Source organism: Lates calcarifer, linkage group LG7_1 (genome assembly GCF_001640805.2).
Source record: "Lates calcarifer isolate ASB-BC8 linkage group LG7_1, TLL_Latcal_v3, whole genome shotgun sequence".
NCBI lineage: Eukaryota > Metazoa > Chordata > Actinopteri > Centropomidae > Lates > Lates calcarifer.
Genome location: NC_066839.1, coordinates 2,575,852 through 2,601,738, shown reverse-complemented (window position 1 = coordinate 2,601,738; position 25,887 = coordinate 2,575,852). Strand labels below are relative to the sequence as shown.

Below are 25,887 nucleotides of genomic sequence, written 5' to 3'. Positions count from 1 at the left end.
ATTGTCTAACTAAAACTGAGAGGTCAGTTGTTATCATTGTAAATTGAGTGTGTACACAGCAACACTGAAGAGTTCGACAATCATAGAAAAAGCAGCTGGAGCCTCATGAGGGGTCATATGTATAAAAAAACTCACAGTGTCTGTATCCACATGTGGTTTGTTCCCTAAAAAGACAGAAGGAGTCAGAATCAGCTTCACAGTGAAAAATCCAGGTTCATCACAACATGTTTAGAAAAGTTTCCTCAGTGAATCTTCTCACCTTTAGTTCTCTTCCTTCTGATGAGGAGCACAACAATCAGTGCTGCTAAAACCACAGGCAACACAATGAGCCCCCACAAACCTGGAGACACAATGAAAACAATAAATATCAGTTTTATGCAATGTCTTTTAAAATCACAAATGTACAAGAGGAGAAAGTTGCCTGATTTTTCATGTTTTATTGTATGAAATTAACAGTGCTGAACACAAGCGAAGCAATAGAGAGACATTCTCTAGTGACCTGGAAATATGTGAGACGTTCAGTCATTTTGTTGTTATGGAGTCAGTTTGTAGATACTGTTATTTATATTTGTTGAAGCTGCTGGTGCATTTGATGCTGTTGACATTGATGACTTAGTTGTTGGTGTTGATTTAGTTGCTGTTATTTCTTTTTGCATCAGCTCAGGAGCTGATCTGTGTCAACTGTTGAGATAAAGCTTTAATCAAAATCATCTGAATAAAAGTCCTGTATCTGTGTTTCACATGTGACAGTGATCAATAATGTTTAAATCTCAGAGTGAGACACATAAAGTCACCTTGTGTGTCAGTTTGTACATGTTGTTTTGTTTGTACCTGTTGTTCTTGTTGTTGCTGGTGTTGATTCAGTTGCTGGTTTTCCTGTTGTTGTTGTTGTTGTTGCTGGTGTTGATGTAGTTGTTGCTGTTGCTTCAGTTGTTCTCGTTGCTTTAGTTGCTGGTGTTGATTCAGTTGATGGTTTTCCTGCTGTCGTTGCTGCTGTTCCATCCCCACCTGAACAAATGAATAACAAAGCCTGACAAAGTGCACAGTGAGAAAATCCCTCATGTTCATCATCTGCAGTAACTAAATGAGAATGAATCAAAGCATCTGAACACATCAGATTTATAAAAGAAACAAAGGGAGTTTGTTATTTTTCACATCAGGATGAAATGATTTGAAACAGCTCATCATATTCTCACCTGAGGACTGAGAGCTGAAGGTAAACTGCTGCCTGTTGTAACCATCAGTCACTTCACACTTGAAGAACTCAGGATACTTTGACTTTTCAGTAAGAGAAGTCTGAAAAGTCACATTGGCTGAGCAGCCAGACTGTGATGTCCTGATGTCTTTGTTATTATTCACATCTTTACCCTCATACAGCCACTTCACTGTGTGTCTACAGTGGTCATATGTCCACACAGAGCAGTATAATGTCACCTGATCTCTGTCCTCATGTTCAGTCACTGGTGAAGATGGAGATATTGTGAGAGAAAGACAACAAGAGTAAAATGAACTTCATCACTGTAATCAGAATTATTGTAATGTTTCAGTATTTTGTTCTAACAAGACAGTTTGAGCTGAAAACATTATGATGGAAATACTCACTGGTAACAACAGACAGTTCAACCAGAGCATCTGGACCTTGTTGTTGTCCTGATCTGTCAAACTGTCTGCAGGTGTAAAGACCAACATCCTCAACTGTGACCTTCTTTATAACCAGAGAACAGTTCTCTGTGACACTCAGTCTGTCTGATTTAGATTTGGCATTGTAATGTAAAATCAGCTCAACTAGATCTGAGGTGCTTGAACCACAGAGGGTCCTGGTATTACTGCCACCATCTTTCACATTGTTACGAAGCAAAGTGACGTCTCCTCCATCCCCGACAGTGAAGGAAATACACTGCACACTTACTGCTGTTAAGAAAAGTAGAACCAGTAGACAAAGAGAGTTAGTTAGTTTTTTGTTATTTTTCACATCAGGATGAAATGATTTGAAACAGCTCATCATATTCTCACCTGAGGACTGAGAGCTGAAGGTAAACTGCTGAGGTTTTCCACCGTGATGATCAGTCACTTCACACTTGAAGAACTCTGAGCAGCCAGACTGTGATGTCTTGATGTCTTTGATATTTACATTCACATCTTTACCCTCATACAGCCACTTCACTGTGTGTCTACAGTGGTCATATGTCCACACAGAGCAGTATAATGTCACCTGATCTCTGTTCTTCTGTTCAGTCACTGGTGAAGATGGAGATATTGTGAGAGAAAGACAACAAGAGTAAAATGAACTTCAACACTGTAATCAGAATTATTGTAATGTTTCAGTATTTTGTTCTAACAAGACAGTTTGAGCTGAAAACATTATGATGGAAATACTCACTGGAAACAACAGACAGTTCAACCTGAGCATCTGGACCTTGTTGTTGTCCTGATCTGTCAAACTGTCTGCAGGTGTAACGACCAACATCCTCAACTGTGACCTTCTTTATAACCAGAGAACAGTTCTCTGTGAGACTCAGTCTGTCTGGTTTAGATTTGGCTTCTTCATGAATCTTCCCATGTTCAAACAGAGTTACTGCTGCTCTGCTTCCTGAACCACTGAAGATCCAGGTAGTTTTGTCACATTTATCCTGATCTTTTATCACATGTCCACAGGACAAAGTGGCTTCATCTCCAGCTCTGACAGTGATGGAGGAAGTTTTTACTGCTGTTGAGAAAACAAGAGAGAAAGATGAGAAATAAACTAAAAGAAGAAAACAGCTTTTATGTTCAGACTTAGTTTTAGTTACAGACATTTGTTCAGTGTAAATGTGTCTCATCTATGGTTTCCAAGAGTTCAGCAAACTCACCACGTTAAAACCAAACAGCAAACGTTAGTTCATATATTAACAACAGTGATCCAGATTTTGAATATTTCCTCTTTCAAGTGTGTGTTTAATGGAAGAACAAGAAAACATTTGAATCCATTTGAATTTAACCATCATGCTTCACTCTCTCTCTCTCATTTTCTCTCTAAAAGTCTCTGTGCTTCATTCAGAGAAATCTACTTCCTGTGATTAGTAAAGTGTCTCCTCGTCATAGTCACTTCTGTCTCCTCAAAGAGAAACTCCTCAAACAACCACCAACAGAGACAGACTCAGTGAGCTCCTCTGTCGTCCAGAGGAAAAAGACTGTGAAGAATCCTGCTGCTGAAAACCATAACCCAGAGGAGACTATGACACACAGCTTTGCCAGCAGCAGAGGATAGATCAACTCTGCAGGTCTTGGCCTTGCCTGATCAAGAAGGAACTGAGTTTTGGACAGGAGCCTCTCAGGAGTCGAGAGGCTTTCTTCCTTTTCAGGTCCGGCCACAAAAGAGGAAGTTCAGCCGTGGCCAGGCTGTCACTCCCTCTGTCTCTCTCACTACAAATGAACCAGCCTCAGCTCTTCAACTGGTTCAGTGAGTGATTTATTTTTGAAGATTATTTTGATTGATTGTTCTATTTCTAATTTAATTCTGAGCTGTTTGCTTTGCCACTGCTGTGGTTGTTGAGGATTTACCTGCTGACGTTTCTTTATCTGTTGATTTTTCTGCTGCAGTTTTTGCTGCATCATCTGTTGTATCCTCTCCTGAACAAATGAAAAACAAAGCAGAAAAAGTGCACAGTCAGAAAATACCACAGAGTCCATCAAACCCATCATGTTGCAGATGTGCTGCAGCACACTGAACTCACCATGTTAAAAATAAACAGCAGACTTTCTCACTTAGAGAAGCTTAGTAAACACAGCACCATTATCTGTGAGTATGTGTATACTTTATATAGAGTCTATGGGCTGACAGCAGCAGACACACTGCCAGTGTGAACACATTAAGGCGTACGAGCTGCAGCACTTCACTGAGGCAGCCTGCACTGCATGAGTAACAACAGCTAAAAAAGGTTAGTAAATAAAGAAGCAGCAGTAATATGAACTCAGCTCTGTTCCTGTCACAGTGTGAGGTGGATGTGTCCTTACCTGCAGATGGAAGAACCAGGATCAGAAATAAAGAGACTTTAATCCATCTGAATTCAACCATGGTGCTGCTCTGTCTCTGTCCTACTGATCTCTGCTGCTCTGACGCTCTCAACTGTCTAAGTTAGTAAAGTCTAAGTTTATATTACCTGTGGTTAACAAGGTCCAACTTCCTCATTGTCACGTCTTCTCTCTCTCTCTCTCTCTCTCTCTCTCTCTCTCTCTCTCTCTTCTTAAGCTCAGTTGTTGAGTTTCTTCATTAAAAGGAGCCAGTGTTAAAGAGGTCAGAGGTCACAGCAGTCTGATGAAGATCCTGTAGAACTGGATTAAACATATGGGATGCTGCTGAGAAAAAACAGAGGAGAGAGGAAAACAGATTTAGACTCAGCACTGAGCCCAGTCCCACGGTGTATTTTAGACACTGACGTTAGACTCTGAAAAGAAGAAGACGCTTGCGGAAGTTGACCGTGTGAAGACTGTTAGTGAAGATAAGTGTTTGCATCAGTGCAGCTCTTCTTCTCTTTGCACAGTGTTTATTAGTAAACAGGTGTTTGACAGCTCACATGAACAGACAGGTGAAGAGTCAAACTCCTCGTCCTCCTGAATTTGACTCTTGATGTTCATGGTGCAACATGGTGATACTGTAGCAGCTGGACAGATCACAGATAAGATGATATGTTAATGACCTGAGACCTGTTGGTTCCTCATTGTGTCTCTGAAGTCATTTTTTCTGAGAACTGAAGCGGAACTGTTTCTGTGAGAATGTGGGTTGGACAGCAGCAGAGATCTGGAGGTTTTACCCTCTAATGACGACAAGATAAACATCAGAAACACACAACGTTCACAGGAACAGACACTTGACACTTTATGACTGTGATTCAGACGCTGATGAAAACATTTCACACCCCTGGCTGGTTTGAGGCCATCGAGACCTCCACACTGTTCACTAATGTTGCTATGGTTACAGGCCTCAGACCTGTTTAATGCAGGAAAAGCAGACAAGAGATGCAAGTTGATGTTCTGTCTTTAATAAACTGAGAATCTCCCTTTTATCCTCATTTACATCACCTTTGTCCATTTTATCTTCCATAAAGCTAATTTACATTTCACATTACAGCACAAAAGTTCATATACTGAACCACTGGGAGATCATGTTTTACAACTTTTAAGTGCACAAATCTGATTTTAAATTGAGCAGATACTTGACTCCTTAACATGTACAACAGCTCACCATCAGTTACCACTGTTTACCAGCCTCAAAATATCTGACCAGTAACTTTAACACTGTACTGAAGCCTGCTTATTTTACTGTTTATGAGCATACCTACAAACATTTATCATCTAGAAATATATTTATCAAATATAAACACACATCACACAAACACCTTTGGGCTTTTAACAACACAAAATATCACCACAACCCATGGACAGTGTTTCTATGGTGACATGACCTGAATGAGTGACAAGAGAAAACATTTAAATCACTTTAAATTAACATATTTCCCTCAAAACATCAGTTAAACAAATGAAGGTACATGTACCAATGAGCAACAGTTAATAAAATCAAATATCAACATTAACGCCGCCATCTTTACACGGAAGCTAAAGTCCAGGAAAGTTTCTCACCTGACCAAACCCACAACTTCCTACATCAAACTTCGACAAATCAACATAAAGAGGCTATTAAGGTCCTTAGAAATGCGCTGTGATGAGATAACACACACACACTGACCTGTTTTGTGCAGGAAAAGCAGACAGGAGATGCTAGCTGTGAGTAATCTGCAGGTTGTTCACGCAGCCCTGCTTCAAAATACATCCATGGCTACGACTAGCGCTCACCCAGGGAGACGCTCCCCCTTGTGGTGTGGCTGGACAATTACAGTTTCAAAAATATTACCCAAACACACAGTGACAATACATTTAAATGCGGCCTTTTAACAGATATAAACATAAAATAACTTAACAATTGTGTCCATACACTTGTAGGTTTCATACAAACAAGCTGGTAACAACAGACAGACAAACAGCAGCATCTGGATCTTGTCGTCGTCCTGATCTGTCAAACTGTCTGCAGGTGTAACGACCAACATCCTCAACTGTGACCTTCTTTATAACCAGAGAACAGTTCTCTGTGAGACTCAGTCTGTCTGATTTAGATTTGGCTTCTTCCTGAATCTTCCCATGTTCAAACAGAGTTACTGCTGCTCTGCTTCCTGAACCACTGAAGATCCAGGTAGTTCTGTTACATTGATCCTGATCTTTTATCACATGTCCACAGGACAAAGTGGCTTCATCTCCAGCTCTGACAGTGATGGAGGAAGTTTTTACTGCTGTTGAGAAAACAAGAGAGAAAGATGAGAAATAAACTAAAAGAAGAAAACAGCTTTTATGTTCAGACTTAGTTTTAGTTACAGACATTTGTTCAGTGTAAAAGTATGTGCAGCTAACAAGAGCTGCTTAACTCATCTCCTTCTACCTATGGTTAGATGGCTTCTCATGATACAGCATACATAAAGCAGTTAGCAAAGACATGACATGCAAACCTGTAGTAATTTGAATGGGGAACTAACGGAGAGCACTAACTTTGCAAACAAAAGAAGTACAAAGAAAAGCAGTGGATGCCTTCTGTTTCCAGTGTGTTGCAAGTGTGTAGTGAAGATAATCAGACTTTTTTTTGGAGCTACATCTCTAATCTAATCTCTCTCATCTAATGTTTATATGTGTCCTTACCTTTAAACTGAAGCAGCTGTATCAGAGATAAAGACACTTTAATCCATCTGAATTCAGCCATCGTGCTGCTCTGTGTCTCTGCTTCTAATCATCAGTGTCTAAACTGCTGCTCTGATAAAGGAATACAGTTTACATTAAAAGTGGTTGAGAAACATTCACTTCCTCAAAGTCTGTTTTTTTCTTATCTAGGTGGAGCATGTAGAATTTTCATTTCTGTGAATGTGCAGTGACTTACACCGACCTCCAGTTCTCTAATTAACAATATCAGAGGCAACCAACAGTAAAGAGGTCAGAGGTCACAGAGCTCTAACAAAGACTCAGTGAAAATGGATTAAGCATGAGGGATGTAGAAGTCATATGAGATGAGAGGTGAAGCGAGACATATTAAGACTGTTTGTGATGATGACGTAGATGCTCTGAAAAGAAGAAGGAGAGGAGTGAGGAAGTTGACCGTGTGAAGACTGTTAGTGAAGATAAGTGTTTGCATCAGTGCAGCTCTTCTTCTCTTTGCACAGTGTTTATTAGTAAACAGGTGTTTGACAGCTCACATGAACAGACAGGTGAAGAGTCAAACTCCTCGTCCTCCTGAATTCAACTCTTGGTGGTGCAACATGGTGATACTGTAGCAGCTGGACAGATCACAGATAAGATGATATGTTACTGACCTGAGATCTGTTGGTTCCTCATTGTGTCTCTGAGGTCATTTTCTTGAGAACTGAGGGTGAAGTGTTTTGATCAGAGTGTAGGTACAACAGCAGCAGAAAAACACAAGGTTCACAGGAACAAAGAAACAGCACATTCATCTGAGTTGTGTTGAAACCTTCCTCCATTCCTGCAAATCATCACTGATTAACCATAATCTTTCATTAATCCACAGGTGCAGGACTCAGATACTGTAAAATGTGAGAATATTGAAAAAGCACCTGTGCACTATGTGATAATAGTCATCAAACAGGAAGCACCAGGTTTGGGAACTGACCAGAAGGAAGGACAGACTCTGCAAAGTCCTGGAGCCCTTTAGTGTGACTAGAAAGGACTCAAAGATTCAAAGGTTCATTTGTCACACACACAAAGAGCCTGTGTAACAAAATGCAATGTGTCATGATCTTAGACTGTGCTGAAAGGAAACTGGGTTTGTTCACTTCAGATCTACTCTTTGAATACTGCTCAGCGTCTGCAGGAGTTTCTGTGTTTTGCTGCTGCAGAGGAAATACATTTCTGACAACTGAAAATGAGTTCATAGTGTCACATAGTGGTGAAACAGATGCAGCACAGTGTGCAGGTCTTTTGTCTGACTTCACCCTCAGTTTGCTTTTTGATGCAGCACCTACACAAGTTTGTTTGGACGTCCCTAAACCCTGTTTGTCTTTGTACAGCTCCTCTGACAGCTCCTTGGTTTTACTGACTCTCAGTAAGAGGCTGCTTTAAACCACAGAGACAGGTCCCTCATCCTCACTCAGACCTTTTCATCACTGTTGGTGATCCAGTCGAACACAACTGTGTCATCAGCAAACTTGATGTTGGAGTGACCACACACATGAACAGAGAGGACAGCAGGGTTTGTTTTTCTTTTCACATTTATCACTTTCTCTTCCTTAAAGGAGAGACTCAGGTCTCTGTTTTAAATTACTATTAACCAACCATCACCAACCACTGTTAATACACACACACTCACACACACAATCCCCATAGAATACCCAAGAGTCGTATAAAATGCTGAAGATGTCTTTATTTGCAGATTATAATATTTTCAGATATAATAAAGAGACAACTGTTCCATTAGGAGTCAAACATCATTCAAACCAAACACATATTGGACTCTAAACAAATAACAACGAGGCTAACTGCAAGTTAATCAGAATCATTTCTTCTGTACACTGAGTCATGAAACTGAGCTCAAGCTGCTGCAACTTCAAAACCAACCAGTAAATCTTAACATGAAGTCTAGATACTTTCTATCAGTTTAACAACTGATGCTGGAAAAGATGTTTGAAAGTTAAGATATGAATATTTATGTACAACTCTGAGAATTATAGAAATCACACACATACCTCTGTCCTTATGCACTCCCCAATCTATTACACTGACCTCAACATCACAACTAGATACACCAACCCTAAACCCAATCAATCATCCAAAATCTCAAAGTCATTTCTATGGTTCTTTGTATCTCTAAAGGCAGTGGATTCATTTCTTCTCACCCAATGACAGCTGGGTGAATGAATGAATGAACGAATGAATGAATGAATGGATTCGTTGCTCAGTTGAGTCGATGTTGCTGTAGAAGTTGTTGATCAGCGGAGTCTGACAGAAACAGAAGGTTCTCCAAAGTTTTCATAGTTCACTGTACAATCATCATCATTCACCTGTGAAAAACAACACCCACCTTTAATACCAGCAAATAAGAACTAATCTGACAGACCCTGAACGCACCATCAGTTACTGTCTGATCTGATCTTTACCTGACTGGCTGCTGGACCAGAAGGCGTCACTGCTCGGCTTCTTACTGAGTTTAAAACCTGCACAAACACAAACAGAGAGACATTAACAGTCCTGCATTAAACCAACATTAACCAGCAGCATTTTAAAATCATCATTGGTTTTCCACTCACAGTGTTGTCATCAGGTGGTCTCTGGTTCCCTGGAAAAGAAATCACAGAGGAACATTTCACTTGTAAACTCACAGTTTGTGTCAGTCAGTCTGAACAAATGTTGCTGTGAATTTTCTCACCTCGAGCTCTGATCAGAAGAACAGTAATCACAGTGATTAGGAGGAGTTCAGCCACACGCATCAGCAACATGATGGAGTTCAGAGCTGAACAACCTGAACCAGCTGTGAAACATCAAACATCCTGTCAGAAAAGCTCAGGAGCTGATCTGTGTCAACTGTTGAGATAAAGCTTTAATCAAAATCATCTGAATAAAAGTCCTGTATCTGTGTTTCACATGTGACAGTGATCAATAATGTTTAAATCTCAGAGTGAGACACATAAAGTCACCTTGTGTGTCAGTTTGTACATGTTGTTTTGTTTGTACCTGTTGTTGTTGTTGTTGTTCCATCCCCACCTGAACAAATGAATAACAAAGCCTGACAAAGTGCACAGTGAGAAAATCCCTCATGTTCATCATCTGCAGTAACTAAATGAGAATGAATCAAAGCATCTGAACACATCAGATTTATAAAAGAAACATAGGGAGTTTGTTATTTTTCACATCAGGATGAAATGATTTGAAACAGCTCATCATATTCTCACCTGAGGACTGAGAGCTGAAGGTAAACTGCTGCCTGTTGTAACCATCAGTCACTTCACAAGAAAAGAGCTTAGATGTTGATTTGTAAATGTAATGAGAAGTCAGAAAGGTCACAGAGGCTCTGCAGGAAGACGATGATGTCCTCAACCCTTTGTCATCTGTAGCCACATCTTTACCCTCATACAGCCACTTCACTCTGTATCTACAGTGGTCATGTGTCCTCACAGAGCAGTTTAATGTCACCTGATCTCTGTTCTTCTGTTCAGTCACTGGTGAAGATGGAGATATTGTGAGAGAAAGACAACAAGAGTAAAATGAACTTCATCACTGTAATCAGAATTATTGTAATGTTTCAGTATTTTGTTCTAACAAGACAGTTTGAGCTGAAAACATTATGATGGAAATACTCACTGGAAACAACAGACAGAACAACCTGAGCATCTGGACCTTGTTGTCGTCCTGATCTGTCAAACTGTCTGCAGCTGTAACGACCAACATCCTCAACTGTGACCTTCTTTATAACCAGAGAACAGTTCTCTGTGAGACTCAGTCTGTCTGATTGAGATGTGGCTGCTCTGTAAATCTTCCCATATTCAAACAGTACTACTGCTGCTCTGCTTCCTGAACCACTGAAGATCCAGGTAGTTCCGTTACATTGATCCTGATCTTTTATCACATGTCCACAGGACAAAGTGACTTCATCTCCAGCTCTGACAGTGATGGAGGAAGTTTTTACTGCTGTTGAGAAAACAAGAGAGAAAGATGAGAAATAAACTAAAAGAAGAAAACAGCTTTTATGTTCAGACTTAGTTTTAGTTACAGACATTTGTTCAGTGTAAATGTGTCTCATCTATGGTTTCCAAGAGTTCAGCAAACTCACCACGTTAAAACCAAACAGCAAACGTTAGTTCATATATTAACAACAGTGATCCAGATTTTGAATATTTCCTCTTTCAAGTGTGTGTTTAATGGAAGAACAAGAAAACATTTGAATCCATTTGAATTTAACCATCATGCTTCACTCTCTCTCTCTCATTTTCTCTCTAAAAGTCTCTGTGCTTCATTCAGAGAAATCTCGCCTGATCAAGAAGGAACTGAGTTTTGGACAGGAGCCTCTCAGGAGTCGAGAGGCTTTCTTCCTTTTCAGGTCCGGCCACAAAAGAGGAAGTTCAGCCGTGGCCAGGCTGTCACTCCCTCTGTCTCTCTCACTACAAATGAACCAGCCTCAGCTCTTCAACTGGTTCAGTGAGTGATTTATTTTTGAAGATTATTTTGATTGATTGTTCTATTTCTAATTTAATTCTGAGCTGTTTGCTTTGCCACTGCTGAATCTGAGTTTAATAAATATCTAATCAGCAGTCGAGTGCAGCTCTAGTGGAAGCAGGGAAGGCATCTGGATGAAGGCAGTTAGAAGCTAGACGAGTCTCCTCGACACCAGTTTAAACAGCTTCAGTAACTATTGGTTAAGGTTTTTCCCTCCATAGCTGAAGGCTCAGACCTGTGGGACAGAGACCTGGATCCAGACCACCTGTACAGGTGTAATTCTGGCGATCTGACACACTTTATGATCTTAAATATTATTTCCAGTTATTTTAAAAAGGATTAGAGAGAAATTCACAAATAAAGTTCTGACTAATCTAACGCTGAAATATGTGAGATGTGCAGTTGCCTTGTTGTTTTAGAGTCAGTTTATAGTTTTGATTTTACCTGCTGTGGTTGTTGAGGATTTACCTGCTGACGTTTCTTTATCTGTTGATTTTTCTGCTGCAGTTTTTGCTGCATCATCTGTTGTATCCTCTCCTGAACAAATGAAAAACAAAGCCCGAAAAAGTGCACAGTGAGAAAATACCACAGAGTCCATCAAACCCATCATGTTGCAGATGTGCTGCAGCACACTGAACTCACCATGTTAAAAATAAACAGCAGACTTTCTCACTTAGAGAAGCTTAGTAAACACAGCACCATTATCTGTGAGTATGTGTATACTTTATATAGAGTCTATGGGCTGACAGCAGCAGACACACTGCCAGTGTGAACACATTAAGGCGTACGAGCTGCAGCACTTCACTGAGGCAGCCTGCACTGCATGAGTAACAACAGCTAAAAAAGGTTAGTAAATAAAGAAGCAGCAGTAATATGAACTCAGCTCTGTTCCTGTCACAGTGTGAGGTGGATGTGTCCTTACCTGCAGATGGAAGAACCAGGATCAGAAATAAAGAGACTTTAATCCATCTGAATTCAACCATGGTGCTGCTCTGTCTCTGTCCTACTGATCTCTGCTGCTCTGACGCTCTCAACTGTCTAAGTTAGTAAAGTCTAAGTTTATATTACCTGTGGTTAACAAGGTCCAACTTCCTCATTGTCACGTCTTCTCTCTCTCTCTCTCTCTCTCTCTCTTCTGAAGCTCAGTTGTTGAGTTTCTTCATTAAAAGGAGCCAGTGTTAAAGAGGTCAGAGGTCACAGCAGTCTGATGAAGATCCTGTAGAACTGGATTAAACATATGGGATGCTGCTGAGAAAAAACAGAGGAGAGAGGAAAACAGATTTAGACTCAGCACTGAGCCCAGTCCCACGGTGTATTTTAGACACTGACGTTAGACTCTGAAAAGAAGAAGACGCTTGCGGAAGTTGACCGTGTGAAGACTGTTAGTGAAGATAAGTGTTTGCATCAATGCAGCTCTTCTTCTCTTTGCACAGTGTTTATTAATAAACAGGTGTTTGACAGCTCACATGAACAGACAGGTGAAGAGTCAAACTCCTCGTCCTCCTGAATCTGACTCTTGATGTTCATGGTGCATCATGGTGATACTGTAGCAGCTGGACAGATCACAGATAAGATGATATGTTAATGACCTGAGACCTGTTGGTTCCTCATTGTGTCTCTGAAGTCATTTTTTCTGAGAACTGAAGCGGAACTGTTTCTGTGAGAATGTGGGTTGGACAGCAGCAGAGATCTGGAGGTTTTACCCTCTAATGACGACAAGATAAACATCAGAAACACACAACGTTCACAGGAACAGACACTTGACACTTTATGACTGTGATTCAGACGCTGATGAAAACATTTCACACCCCTGGCTGGTTTGAGGCCATCGAGACCTCCACACTGTTCACTAATGTTGCTATGGTTACAGGCCTCAGACCTGTTTAATGCAGGAAAAGCAGACAAGAGATGCAAGTTGATGTTCTGTCTTTAATAAACTGAGAATCTCCCTTTTATCCTCATTTACATCACCTTTGTCCATTTTATCTTCCATAAAGCTAATTTACATTTCACATTACAGCACAAAAGTTCATATACTGAACCACTGGGAGATCATGTTTTACAACTTTTAAGTGCACAAATCTGATTTTAAATTGAGCAGATACTTGACTCCTCAAAGTCTTAACATGTACAACAGCTCACCATCAGTTACCACTGTTTACCAGCCTCAAAATATCTGACCAGTAACTTTAACAATGTACTGAAGCCTGCTTATTTTACTGTTTATGAGCATACCTACAAACATTTATCATCTAGAAATATATTTATCAAGTATAAACACACATCACACAAACACCTTTGGGCTTTTAACAACACAAAATATCACTACAACCCATGGACAGTGTTTCTATGGTGACATGACCTGAATGAGTGACAAGAGAAAACATTTAAATCACTTTAAATTAACATATTTCCCTCAAAACATCAGTTAAACAAATGAAGGTACATGTACCAATGAGCAACAGTTAATAAAATCAAATATCAACATTAACGCCGCCATCTTTACACGGAAGCTAAACTCCATCGCAGTGGGCAGGAAAGTTTCTCACCTGACCAAACCCACAACTTCCTACATCAAACTTCGACAAATCAACATAAAGAGGCTGTTAAGGTCCTTAGAAATGCGCTGTGATGAGATAACACACACACACTGACCTGTTTTGTGCAGGAAAAGCAGACAGGAGATGCTAGCTGTGAGTAATCTGCAGGTTGTTCACGCAGCCCTGCTTCAAAATACATCCATGGCTACGACTAGCGCTCACCCAGGGAGACGCTCCCCCTTGTGGTGTGGCTGGACAATTACAGTTTCAAAAATATTACCCAAACACACAGTGACAATACATTTAAATGCGGCCTTTTAACAGATATAAACATAAAATAACTTAACAATTGTGTCCATACACTTGTAGGTTTCATACAAACAAGCTGGTAACAACAGACAGACAAACAGCAGCATCTGGATCTTGTCGTCGTCCTGATCTGTCAAACTGTCTGCAGGTGTAACGACCAACATCCTCAACTGTGACCTTCTTTATAACCAGAGAACAGTTCTCTGTGACACTCAGTCTGTCTGATTTAGATTTGGCTTCTTCCTGAATCTTCCCATATTCAAACAGTACTACTGCTGCTCTGCTTCCTGAACCACTGAAGATCCAGGTAGTTCTGTCACATTGATCCTGATCTTTTATCACATGTCCACAGGACAAAGTGACTTCATCTCCAGCTCTGACAGTGATGGAGGAAGTTTTTACTGCTGTTGAGAAAACAAGAGAGAAAGATGAGAAATAAACTAAAAGAAGAAAACAGCTTTTATGTTCAGACTTAGTTTTAGTTACAGACATTTGTTCAATGATGAATGAAATGATGTGTTGATGGTCGTACTGACATCACATCAGTAACATCACATTAAACTGACACCTTTTACTGTCACTGAAGGTGAGGGACGGTCGATCTCTCTATGAACATGGGTAAACTGATAAAATGAAATCAGTCTGTTGTGAACGACCATTATCAAAGGTAAACTCAGTGTAGAAAGACACAGCTGACACTTCATATACAGTCTATGAGCTGACAGCAGACACACACACACACATGTGAACTGCAGCAGTTCACTGAGGTAACTGTTATCCACACACAGGACAGGCGTCTGCATAAGGTTAGTAAATAAAGAAGCAGCAGTAATATGAACTCAGCTCTGTTCCTGTCACAGTGTGAGGTGGATGTGTCCTTACCTGCAGATGGAAGAACCAGGATCAGAAATAAAGAGACTTTAATCCATCTGAATTCAACCATGGTGCTGCTCTGTCTCTGTCCTACTGATCTCTGCTGCTCTGACGCTCTCAACTGTCTAAGTTAGTAAAGTCTAAGTTTATATTACCTGTGGTTAACAAGGTCCAACTTCCTCATTGTCACGTCTTCTCTCTCTCTCTCTCTCTCTCTCTCTTCTGAAGCTCAGTTGTTGAGTTTCTTCATTAAAAGGAGCCAGTGTTAAAGAGGTCAGAGGTCACAGCAGTCTGATGAAGATCCTGTAGAACTGGATTAAACATATGGGATGCTGCTGAGAAAAAACAGAGGAGAGAGGAAAACAGATTTAGACTCAGCACTGAGCCCAGTCCCACGGTGTATTTTAGACACTGACGTTAGACTCTGAAAAGAAGAAGACGCTTGCGGAAGTTGACCGTGTGAAGACTGTTAGTGAAGATAAGTGTTTGCATCAATGCAGCTCTTCTTCTCTTTGCACAGTGTTTATTAATAAACAGGTGTTTGACAGCTCACATGAACAGACAGGTGAAGAGTCAAACTCCTCGTCCTCCTGAATCTGACTCTTGATGTTCATGGTGCATCATGGTGATACTGTAGCAGCTGGGAAAGATCACAGACAATAATTAAGAGGTGAAGTCATTTTATTTCTTAGAACTGAAGCAGAAGTGTTGTGGTGAGGATGTGCAGCAGAGCTCTGGAGGTGTTAGCCTCAAAGAGTAAGCACATACACAAGAAACACAAGTGGTTAACACACATAGGAGTGGCTGACTGAACTGTCTTTAAGTACCTTTGTTCTCACCCACACAGTAAGAACAGTTTACTTCAGAGGCTGTGACTCTGAGACTGATCTGAGACAGAAAGTCTTTGTCTGTGTTGGGGAGGTTTTTCATGCAGCATGCACACTGCACAGGAGACTGTCCTGAGAAAAATGACAGCATCAGTCAATGCAGGAAGTGATCAGTTAAGACATATGTTTATGTTCAAGTGACCAAAACCTCCAGCGCCAACATGAATAATGAGCGTCGTCTGTCTGGAGCGAAGGAGGAAGTCGTGTGACAGAGCTACAGAGTCTGCAGAGGGAGGAGATCACTGTCAGAGGAGGGAGGAGAGAGATGACAGAGGCAGCTTGTGGTCTGTGAGAACAGCACTCACACATGTTTGGTGGGTGTGTTTGTGTGGGTGGGTGTGTTTGGGGGTGTGTTATGGTTTGGACGGACAGAGGTTACAGAGGCAGGACAAAATGAAAGCTCCATTATGAAAAGATGAGAGACAGTTGATTGTTAATCATCATCAGTATATTATTATCAGTGACAACAAACAGACACATATATCCCAACAAAGCTGAGGTGACAACACTGCTGAATGACAGTGAAGTGAAATAACTACTTTTATACACTGAGTGATGAAACCAAGCCAAACTACTCACAGCTTCAAGAACAAGAGCTGATCTTCTATCTAACACGTCTAAAAGTAAAAGTTGGAGCTAAAACAAGAGTTAAGTGGTTTTTCCTGTTTGATGAAGTTCAAATCCAGCTGCTGTTTCTCAGCTGGCTGCAGAGGAGAAAAGTTTCCAGCTCGTTGATCAGCGGAGTTTGACAGAAGAAGAAGGTTCTCCAAAGTTTTCATAGTTCAATGTACCATCATCTTCATCACTATGAACCTGCCACATAGAGCAAAACACCTTTAAAATCTGCAGACCCTGAACGCACCATCAGTTACTGTTTGATCTGATCTTTACCTGACTGGCTGCTGGACCAGAAGGCGTCACTGCTCGGCTTCTTACTGAGTTTAAAACCTGCACAAACACAAACAGAGAGACATTAACAGTCCTGCATTAAACCAACATCTCAGAAATCTGGTGTTGCTGGTGTTGATTCAGTTGCTGGTTTTCCTGCTGTAGTTGCTGCTGTTGCATCCTCACCTGATCAAATGGATAACAAAGCCTGACAAAGTGCACAGTGAGAAAATCCCTCATGTTCATCATCTGCAGTATGACACTTGACACTTTATGACTGTGATTCAGACGCTGATGAAAACATTTCACACCCCTGGCTGGTTTGAGGCCATCGAGACCTCCACACTGTTCACTAATGTTGCTATGGTTACAGGCCTCAGACCTGTTTAATGCAGGAAAAGCAGACAAGAGATGCAAGTTGATGTTCTGTCTTTAATAAACTGAGAATCTCCCTTTTATCCTCATTTACATCACCTTTGTCCATTTTATCTTCCATAAAGCTAATTTACATTTCACATTACAGCACAAAAGTTCATATACTGAACCACTGGGAGATCATGTTTTACAACTTTTAAGTGCACAAATCTGATTTTAAATTGAGCAGATACTTGACTCCTCAAAGTCTTAACATGTACAACAGCTCACCATCAGTTACCACTGTTTACCAGCCTCAAAATATCTGACCAGTAACTTTAACACTGTACTGAAGCCTGCTTATTTTACTGTTTATGAGCATACCTACAAACATTTATCATCTAGAAATATATTTATCAAATATAAACACACATTACACAAACACCTTTGGGCTTTTAACAACACAAAATATCACCACAACCCATGGACAGTGTTTCTATGGTGGCTGTTTTGTGCAGGAAAAGCAGACAGGAGATGCTAGCTGTGAGTAATCTGCAGGTTGTTCACGCAGCCCTGCTTCAAAATACATCCATGGCTACGACTAGCGCTCACCCAGGGAGACGCTCCCCCTTGTGGTGTGGCTGGACAATTACAGTTTCAAAAATATTACCCAAACACACAGTGACAATACATTTAAATGCGGCCTTTTAACAGATATAAACATAAAATAACTTAACAATTGTGTCCATACACTTGTAGGTTTCATACAAACAAGCTGATTGGATGATTCAGGGACAGATGAGAGGTGGATTCAAAATGGAGAAGGAAGAAACAGCCACAGGAACGTCCCTGAACGACCCCAGCTCATGTTCACCTACATACAGCCTGGACAATCAGGTTTCAGCCTTGTGTTTTCTCTGGTTTGTTAACGGTAGCGTAGAGGTTACTGGGATCAGCGGAGGCTCCAGCAGAAGAGGAGGGAACTTTGACTGTGGTGTAGGCCACAGCATCACCTTCATCATCATCACCATCATTACCTCGAGCCTGGCAATAACAGGGAGACAGTACAACACATAAACTGACACACACAGAGTCACAACTTAACACAATGGAAGGAAATGCAGTGTAGTACAACACAACATAATGTGTGTGTGTGTAATTCAAAGCTTACCCGGGCTTTCCTGTTGGTCTTCTTGGTGTAGCTGATGGAGGCGTAGGAGACACCATCTTCAGGATCAGCCTACACGGTGAGAACAGTGAAATCAGTTTCCCCGTTCAAATACTGGTCCCTGTAGTGCTCCCCTCCATCCTCAGGGTTAGGTTAAGGTTTATCATAGCAGAGATAAATGTTAGGATAAGGCTGGGGTCAGGCTAAGCATCCCATAAGACCACTGGCTGTCTGTTGTGTCTGAGCTCAAGTATCTGGTCTTTCAGTAATAATACTTACCACAAATGTCAAGTGGAAAACCTGCCTCTATTACCACTGTAAAATGAATATGTTTGGAAATAAACTGCGGAGCTTGACAGCCATAAAATGAGCTGTAGCTTAATGAACTCACAGTGTCTGTATCCACATGTGGTTTGTTCCCTAAAAAGACAGAAGGAGTCAGAATCAGCTTCACAGTGAAAAATCCAGATTTATTACAACATGTTTAGAAAAGTTTCCTCAGTGAATCTTCTCACCTTTAGTTCTCTTCCTTCTGATGAGGAGCACAACAATCAGTGCTGCTAAAACCACAGGCAACACAATGAGCCCCCACAAACCTGGAGACACAATGAAAACAATAAACAACATTTGAAATGTTAAAAATCACAAATGTAGAAGAGAAATGTTTTTTTCCTATATGAGATCTATTCAACAGGGCTAAATACAAACAAAGCAACAATGGGAGATTCTCAATGACATGGAAATATACAGTCACCTTGTTATGGAGTCAGTTTGTAGATACTGTTTTGTTTATATACCTGTTGATGCTGCAGGTGGTGCTGTTGTTGTTGCTGGTGTTGATGTAGTTGTTGGTGTTGATTCAGTTGTTGATGATGATTTAGTCACTGGTGTTGATGATGTAGTTGTTGCTTCAGTTGTTGCTGGTGTTGACTCAGTTGCTGGTTTTCCTCTCCTTGTTGTTGTTGGTGGTGTTGATTCAGTTGCTGGTTTTCCTGCTGTCGTTGCTGCTGTTCCATCCCCACCTGAACAAATGAATAACAAAGCCTGACAAAGTGCACAGTGAGAAAATCCCTCATGTTCATCATCTGCAGTAACTAAATGAGAATGAATCAAAGCATCTGAACACATCAGATTTATAAAAGAAACAAAGGGAGTTTGTTATGTTTCACATCAGGATGAAATGATTTGAAACAGCTCATCATATTCTCACCTGAGGACTGAGAGCTGAGGGTAAACTGCTGCCTGTTGTAACCATCAGTCACTTCACACTTGAAGAACTCAGGATACTTTGACTTTTCAGTAAGAGAAGGCTGAAAAGTCACATTGGCTGAGCAGCCAGACTGTGATGTCCTGATGTCTTTGTTATTATTCACATCTTTACCCTCATACAGCCACTTCACTGTGTGTCTACAGTGGTCATATGTCCTCACAGAGCAGTTTAATGTCACCTGATCTCTGCTCTTCTGTTCAGTCACTGGTGAAGATGGAGATACTGTGAGAGAAAAACAACAAGAGTAAAATGAACTTCATCACTGTAATCAGAATTATTGTAATGTTTCAGTATTTTGTTCTAACAAGACAGTTTGAGCTGAAAACATTATGATGGAAATACTCACTGGAAACAACAGACAGATAAACCTGATGTTGTCTTGATTTCAGTTGACAGGTGTACTGACCAACATCTTCAGCTGTGACGTTCTTTATAACCAGAGAACAGTTCTCTGTGAGATTCAGTCTGTCTGATTTAGATGTGGCATTTTTATTAATCTTCCCATATAAAATCAGTTCAACTGGTCCTGAGGGTTTTGAACCACTGAGTGACCAGGTGACACTGTTACATTGATCCTGTTTGTCTGTCACTCTGTTACAAGGCAAAGTGACTTCTCCATCTCTGACAGTGAAGAAAGTAAACTGTTCAGCTGCTGCTGTTGAGAAAAGCAGAGAAATGTGAATAATAAACTGAAGAAAAGAAAATAATGTTATGGTCATTGTTAGTCTGATAAACTGGGCCAGTTCCAAAAAATCAGGGGAGAAAGATGAACTCAACACACGCCTTTATTTTGGAGACAACAGGAAGTAGAACTACACAACATGTTGCAGCAGAGCTGAGCAAACGAGACTGTCATCTGTTTACTAACCATGACGTAACATCACAACTGTATTTTCATATAACAGCCAAAAGGTGGCAAACAAAGAAACTCTACTGTAAAATGTCTTTCTCTTACATGATGATTATCTGCTTTTAGCAACAGAGGAACATCAACCTCGATATCAATATTGGTGATCAGGACTGTGGTTTTACTTGGTATCAGATCGAACCCACCCCTAACTTAAATATCATGCGTCCCCTTCAAGACGTGTGGAAAAAGATTTAAAAAGTGTTATGACATGAAAACATACTGTAATTTGAATGAGGAGATTTTTACTGCCACACCTGACAGAGAGCACTAAGCATACCTGACTATCTATTGTCTATGAGGGATAATTAATGTAGTACCATGACAAGGTTAATATATATTATGTTTATATGTATTCTTACCTGTAAACTGAAGCAGCTGTATCATTAATAAAGACACTTTAATCCATCTGAATTCAGCCATCGTGCTGCTCTGTGTCTCTGCTTCTAATCATCAGTGTCTAAACTGCTGCTCTGATAAAGGAACAAAGTTTATATTATCAGTGGTTGAGAAAGAGACACTTCCTCCCAGTCTGTTTTTAATGTAGGTGGAGCATGTCTCTGTGAATTTGCAAACAGCCAAAAGGTGTTAATGTGATAAAGTTGAATCTACACTGTAACTTACATCGAAGGCAACTGATCCCCGATTCTCTGACCAACAATAAAGAGGTCACAGGTCACAGAGGTCTGACAAAGCTGCTGTGAAAATAGACATCACTGAGATAAGAGAGGTGAAGTATTAAGACTGAACTAGTTCACAGTGTGTCCGGTCCCACGGTGTGTTTGTGGTGATGACGTCTGAAAAGAAGAAGGAGAGGAGTGAGGAAGTTGACTGTGTGAAGATTGTTAGTGAAGATAAGTGTTTGCATCAATGCAGCTCTTCTTCTCTTTCCACAGTGTTTATTAGTAAACAGGTGTTTGACAGCTCACATGAACAGACAGGTGAAGAGTCAAACTCCTCGTCCTCCAGAATTCAACTCTTGGTGGTGCAACATGGTGATACTGTAGAAGCTGGAAAGATCACAGATAAGATGATATGTTACTGACCTGAGACCTGTTGGTTCCTCATTGTGTCTCTGAGGTCATTTTCTTGAGAACTGAGGGGGAGGTGTTTTGATCAGAGTGTAGGTACAACAGCAGCAGAAAAACACAAGGTTCACAGGAACAAAGAAACAGCACATTCATCTGAGTTGTGTTGAAACCTTCCTCCATTCCTGCAAATCATCACTGATTAACCATAATCTTTCATTAATCCACAGGTGCAGGACTCAGATACTGTAAAATGTGAGAATATTGAAAAAGCACCTGTGCACTATGTGATAATAGTCATCAAACAGGAAGCACCAGGTTTGGGAACTGACCAGAAGGAAGGACGGACTCTGCAAAGTCCTGGAGTTATTTAAAGGAGAGACTCAGGTCTCTGTTTTAAATAACTATTAACCAACCAGGCCTAGTGGGTCTGAGCCCAGTAATCCATCAATGGTGATGATAATCAACCTTTTATATTCATAAGTCATGATTCTGTTAATACACACACACTCACACACAATCCCCATAGAATACCCAAGAGTCGTATAAAATGCTGAAGATGTCTTTATTTGCAGATTATAATATTTTCAGATATAATAAAGAGACAACTGTTCCATTAGGAGTCAAACATCATTCAAACCAAACACATATTGGACTCTAAACAAATAACAACGAGGCTAACTGCAAGTTAATCAGAATCATTTCTTCTGTACACTGAGTCATGAAACTGAGCTCAAGCTGCTGCAACTTCAAAACCAACCAGTAAATCTTAACATGAAGTCTAGATACTTTCTATCAGTTTAACAACTGATGCTGGAAAAGATGTTTGAAAGTTAAGATATGAATATTTATGTACAACTCTGAGAATTATAGAAATCACACACATACCTCTGTCCTTATGCACTCCCCAATCTATTACACTGACCTCAACATCACAACTAGATACACCAACCCTAAACCCAATCAATCATCCAAAATCTCAAAGTCATTTCTATGGTTCTTTGTATCTCTAAAGGCAGTGGATTCATTTCTTCTCACCCAATGACAGCTGGGTGAATGAATGAATGAACGAATGAATGAATGGATTCGTTGCTCAGTTGAGTCGATGTTGCTGTAGAAGTTGTTGATCAGCGGAGTCTGACAGAAACAGAAGGTTCTCCAAAGTTTTCATAGTTCACTGTACAATCATCATCATTCACCTGTGAAAAACAACACCCACCTTTAATACCAGCAAATAAGAACTAATCTGACAGACCCTGAACGCACCATCAGTTACTGTCTGATCTGATCTTTACCTGACTGGCTGCTGGACCAGAAGGCGTCACTGCTCGGCTTCTTACTGAGTTTAAAACCTGCACAAACACAAACAGAGAGACATTAACAGTCCTGCATTAAACCAACATCAACATTAACCAGCAGCATTTTAAAATCATCATTGGTTTTCCACTCACAGTGTTGTCATCAGGTGGTCTCTGGTTCCCTGGAAAAGAAATCACAGAGGAACATTTCACTTGTAAACTCACAGTTTGTGTCAGTCAGTCTGAACAAATGTTGCTGTGAATTTTCTCACCTCGAGCTCTGATCAGAAGAACAGTAATCACAGTGATTAGGAGGAGTTCAGCCACACGCATCAGCAACATGATGGAGTTCAGAGCTGAACAACCTGAACCAGCTGTGAAGAAGAAATGAACAGAAACAGATTTTATTCTTTCCAATATACATTAAAGACACAGATATTAAAGAAATGAAGGAGCATGTTTGTGTTTTCCAAAATTAAAGGGCATCAGGTAAGAAAACACCACCTGCTGTGATCTGTAACTTGTTTGATTTAAACATGCATCTTCAGTTTTGACCAAATCAAAATGTTTAGTTTCTACCTGGTTGATTTGTTGGGTCCTTGTTTTCATGTTTTGGAGATGTTGTTCTGTTTCCATTTGGTATAGCTGAGTAGGAAATGAACAAATTAAAAACAAGTGATGAGAAAATATGAAATGTTTTCCATCTGCATTAACTGAGAAAGATAATGTCATTTTAAATCCATAAGATAAACATGTTTTCTTACATGAGGACTGAGAGGAGAAGTTATACAGCAGCTGTTTCCCACCTCTACTGTCTGTCACATTACACTTGTATGACTCCTCATGCTTTGACTTCTGATTCAGATGAGCAGTCTCCAAAGTCACAGTGGCTGAGCAGATACTCTGTGATCTGTGCAGTTCTCTGAAATATTCCTTTTTACCCACATTCAGCCACTGCACTGTGTATGTACATTGTTCATATGTCAACACGGTGCATGTTAATGTCGTCTTATTACTGTTCTTGACTTCATAAACTGGTGAGATATATGGGGAAAAGACAACAAGAGTCAAATTAACTTCATCACTGTAATTATTGTAATGTTTCAGTATTTTCTCCTAATAAGACAGTTAATTTACTCACTGCTAATAACAGACAGATGAACCACAGCATCTGGACCTTGTTGTCGTCCTGATCTGTCAAACTGTCTGCAGGTGTAACGACCAACATCCTCATCTGTGACCTTCTTTATAACCAGAGAACAGTTCTCTGTGAGACTCAGTCTGTCTGATCTATCTTTGCCATCTTCACCAATTTGCCCTGAACTTATCAGCTCTACTGATGGTGAACGTCCTTGACTGAAGACCCAGTTAGTCCTGTCACATTTGTCCTGATTTCTTATCCTGTTTTCACAGGACAAAGTGGCTTCATCTCCAACTCTGACAGTGAGGAAGGACTCTTGTCCTGTTGTTGCTGTTGAGAAGAAGAGAGAGAAACATGAAAAATTAACTGAAATAAAACTGTTATCTTTACAGTACAGCAAGTATCTAATCATTGATTGAAGAGTCCATTAAACTAACAGTGATAAAGACAAACACCATACTTAGCTGTAATAAGACAGCGGTTATTAAAGCATCAATAGTGCGTGTTATATGTGTCCTTACCTCTAAACTGAAGCTCCAGCATCAGAAATAAAGACATTTTAGTCCATTTAGTCCACTTGAATTCAGCCATCATGCTTCTCTGTATCGTCTGCTTTCTCTTGTTCTCACGCCGTCAGCTATCAAAGCCTCTAAGACACTCAGACTGTATGTACTTCCCATTATTAGCTGAGTGTCACTTCCTTATGGTGACTTCAAACTTCTATTTCCACATTTTTATTTATGTTGTTACGCCCTATAAGCTTTTCACCTCCACCTCTCTGAACTTCTTGTAGATATATTCTTGTAGAATCAAAATCAGTGTGGAGATAAAGGACACGAGCCACTGATGTGTTTTCAGTTGAGTTTGCAGCCTCATGGACGACGTAGAGAGAATCATCTGCTCTGGCTGACCAAACTCCTTCAGTCAGAGTTCAACAAGAGAAACTTGAGTCTAATTTCTTAATAATTGTGTGTAGATAAGATAAAGATAAATGTACTTCATTGATCCCATGAGGGAAATTCTTGCATAACAGCAGCAGAGACAGCAACAATAGGTAACAACAACATAATGAAAAATACTAAGAAAATCTTGAAAATATATACAGGAACTCAAGAGCTGCTGCTGCAGGCTGCTGCTCTCACTGCACCATCTTGTAAGGATGGAGACTAATTGGATGTTTCTAAATGAACAGAGTAAGAGTCAAACTCCTGGTTCACCAGAATTTTAATTTTGATATCTGTGGTGCAACATGGTGATACTGTAGCACCTGGGAAACAACACAGATAGACCTGTTGCTTCCTCATTGTGTCTCTCAGGTCTTTTTTTTTCTGAGAACTGGAAAGAAGAATCAGCACAGTCATTTGAGTTGTGCTGGAAACTCTAGATAATGATCATAGCAGATGTTTATATCAGATCTCACTCAGTGATAATACTGTAACTACTCAGTTATTGTAACCGAAGCCCAGAGTCGCTAGAATTTAGGTTCATGTTGACCGTGTGTTTAGGTTGTCCACTGGTGGTGTCCTGTCACATTCCTGCAGTTACAGCTTGCCTATTCATTGACCATAGCTGCAGTAAAATGTGAGCACCTGTGCACTATGTGACAGTAGTTATCAAACAGGGAGCACAAGGTTACAAGAGGGTGAGTAACGGCAGCACTGTCAGCATCAGCACCCTCTGGTGGACATCAAGTATATGATTTTTGTATGCTGTGTGAAAATTAAAGGAGTAAAAGTTAAAGGTCAAATTTAAAAGTTAAAAGAGCGACATTTTGAATAAGAGGAGCATCAACATGCAGAGTACTGACTGACTGTCATTTCTTTATTCTTTCATTGACTTTTCAAGATGTTCATTTCTAAAAACATCTGAAAAAAGCAGGAAAAAATTGGTTTCCACATATTCAGCTGACTCTCAAGAGTGATGCCATGTATGTGGGACATCACGTCACATCAGTGTATTTTTCAAAGCGAACCCAACAGAGACATAGAC

General features: G+C 40.3%; 3 protein-coding genes and 1 long non-coding RNA gene across 11 annotated transcripts in view; 1 reads left to right on the top strand and 3 right to left on the bottom strand.

The window, feature by feature from the left end:
- Window positions 1-12,289, bottom strand: part of LOC108887474 (uncharacterized) — a 67,153-nt gene extending 54,864 nt beyond the window's left edge. The window contains exons 1-6 of the mRNA XM_051071660.1: window positions 12,158-12,289; window positions 11,704-11,772; window positions 3,541-3,609; window positions 2,381-2,707; window positions 2,014-2,238; window positions 1,603-1,911 (exon numbers count right to left, since the gene is read on the bottom strand). Coding sequence (XP_050927617.1) covers window positions 1,603-1,911; window positions 2,014-2,238; window positions 2,381-2,707; window positions 3,541-3,609; window positions 11,704-11,772; window positions 12,158-12,218 — 1,060 coding nt within the window. The 5' untranslated portion in view covers window positions 12,219-12,289. The remainder of the gene's footprint in view (window positions 1-1,602; window positions 1,912-2,013; window positions 2,239-2,380; window positions 2,708-3,540; window positions 3,610-11,703; window positions 11,773-12,157) is intronic.
- Window positions 1,596-10,717, top strand: LOC127142642 (uncharacterized). Its single transcript, XR_007813582.1, has 3 exons — window positions 1,596-1,673; window positions 6,065-6,223; window positions 10,614-10,717. It is a non-coding gene; the product is annotated as an uncharacterized LOC127142642 (long non-coding RNA).
- Window positions 8,432-24,681, bottom strand: LOC127142637 (uncharacterized). 7 transcript variants are annotated; one of them, XM_051071696.1, is made up of 8 exons: window positions 24,420-24,680; window positions 23,899-24,228; window positions 23,522-23,791; window positions 23,337-23,402; window positions 23,030-23,131; window positions 22,911-22,939; window positions 22,755-22,811; window positions 8,432-9,086 (listed from the first exon to the last, which is right to left on the bottom strand). In XM_051071696.1, exons 1-8 carry the CDS (start codon window positions 24,490-24,492, stop codon window positions 9,015-9,017), a joined length of 999 nt encoding a protein of 332 aa, XP_050927653.1. In that variant the 5' UTR covers window positions 24,493-24,680; the 3' UTR covers window positions 8,432-9,014. The 7 variants fall into 7 exon arrangements, with proteins under 7 accessions (XP_050927653.1, XP_050927652.1, XP_050927650.1 ...); XM_051071695.1 differs by lacking the exon at window positions 22,755-22,811 and adding an exon at window positions 16,736-16,792; XM_051071693.1 differs by lacking the exon at window positions 22,755-22,811 and adding an exon at window positions 9,183-9,239.
- On the bottom strand, window positions 17,151-20,897 carry LOC108887504 (uncharacterized). Of its 2 annotated transcripts, none has more exons than XM_051071677.1 (8): window positions 20,794-20,897; window positions 19,871-20,179; window positions 19,465-19,728; window positions 19,052-19,276; window positions 18,770-18,850; window positions 18,646-18,674; window positions 18,258-18,326; window positions 17,151-18,130 (listed from the first exon to the last, which is right to left on the bottom strand). In XM_051071677.1, the coding sequence occupies exons 1-8, from the start codon at window positions 20,852-20,854 to the stop codon at window positions 17,987-17,989; spliced, it is 1,182 nt and encodes a 393-aa protein (XP_050927634.1). In that variant the 5' UTR covers window positions 20,855-20,897; the 3' UTR covers window positions 17,151-17,986. The 2 variants fall into 2 exon arrangements, with proteins under 2 accessions (XP_050927634.1, XP_050927635.1); XM_051071678.1 differs by having other exon boundaries at window positions 19,871-20,176; window positions 20,794-20,893.
- Window positions 24,682-25,887: the final 1,206 nt, after the last annotated feature.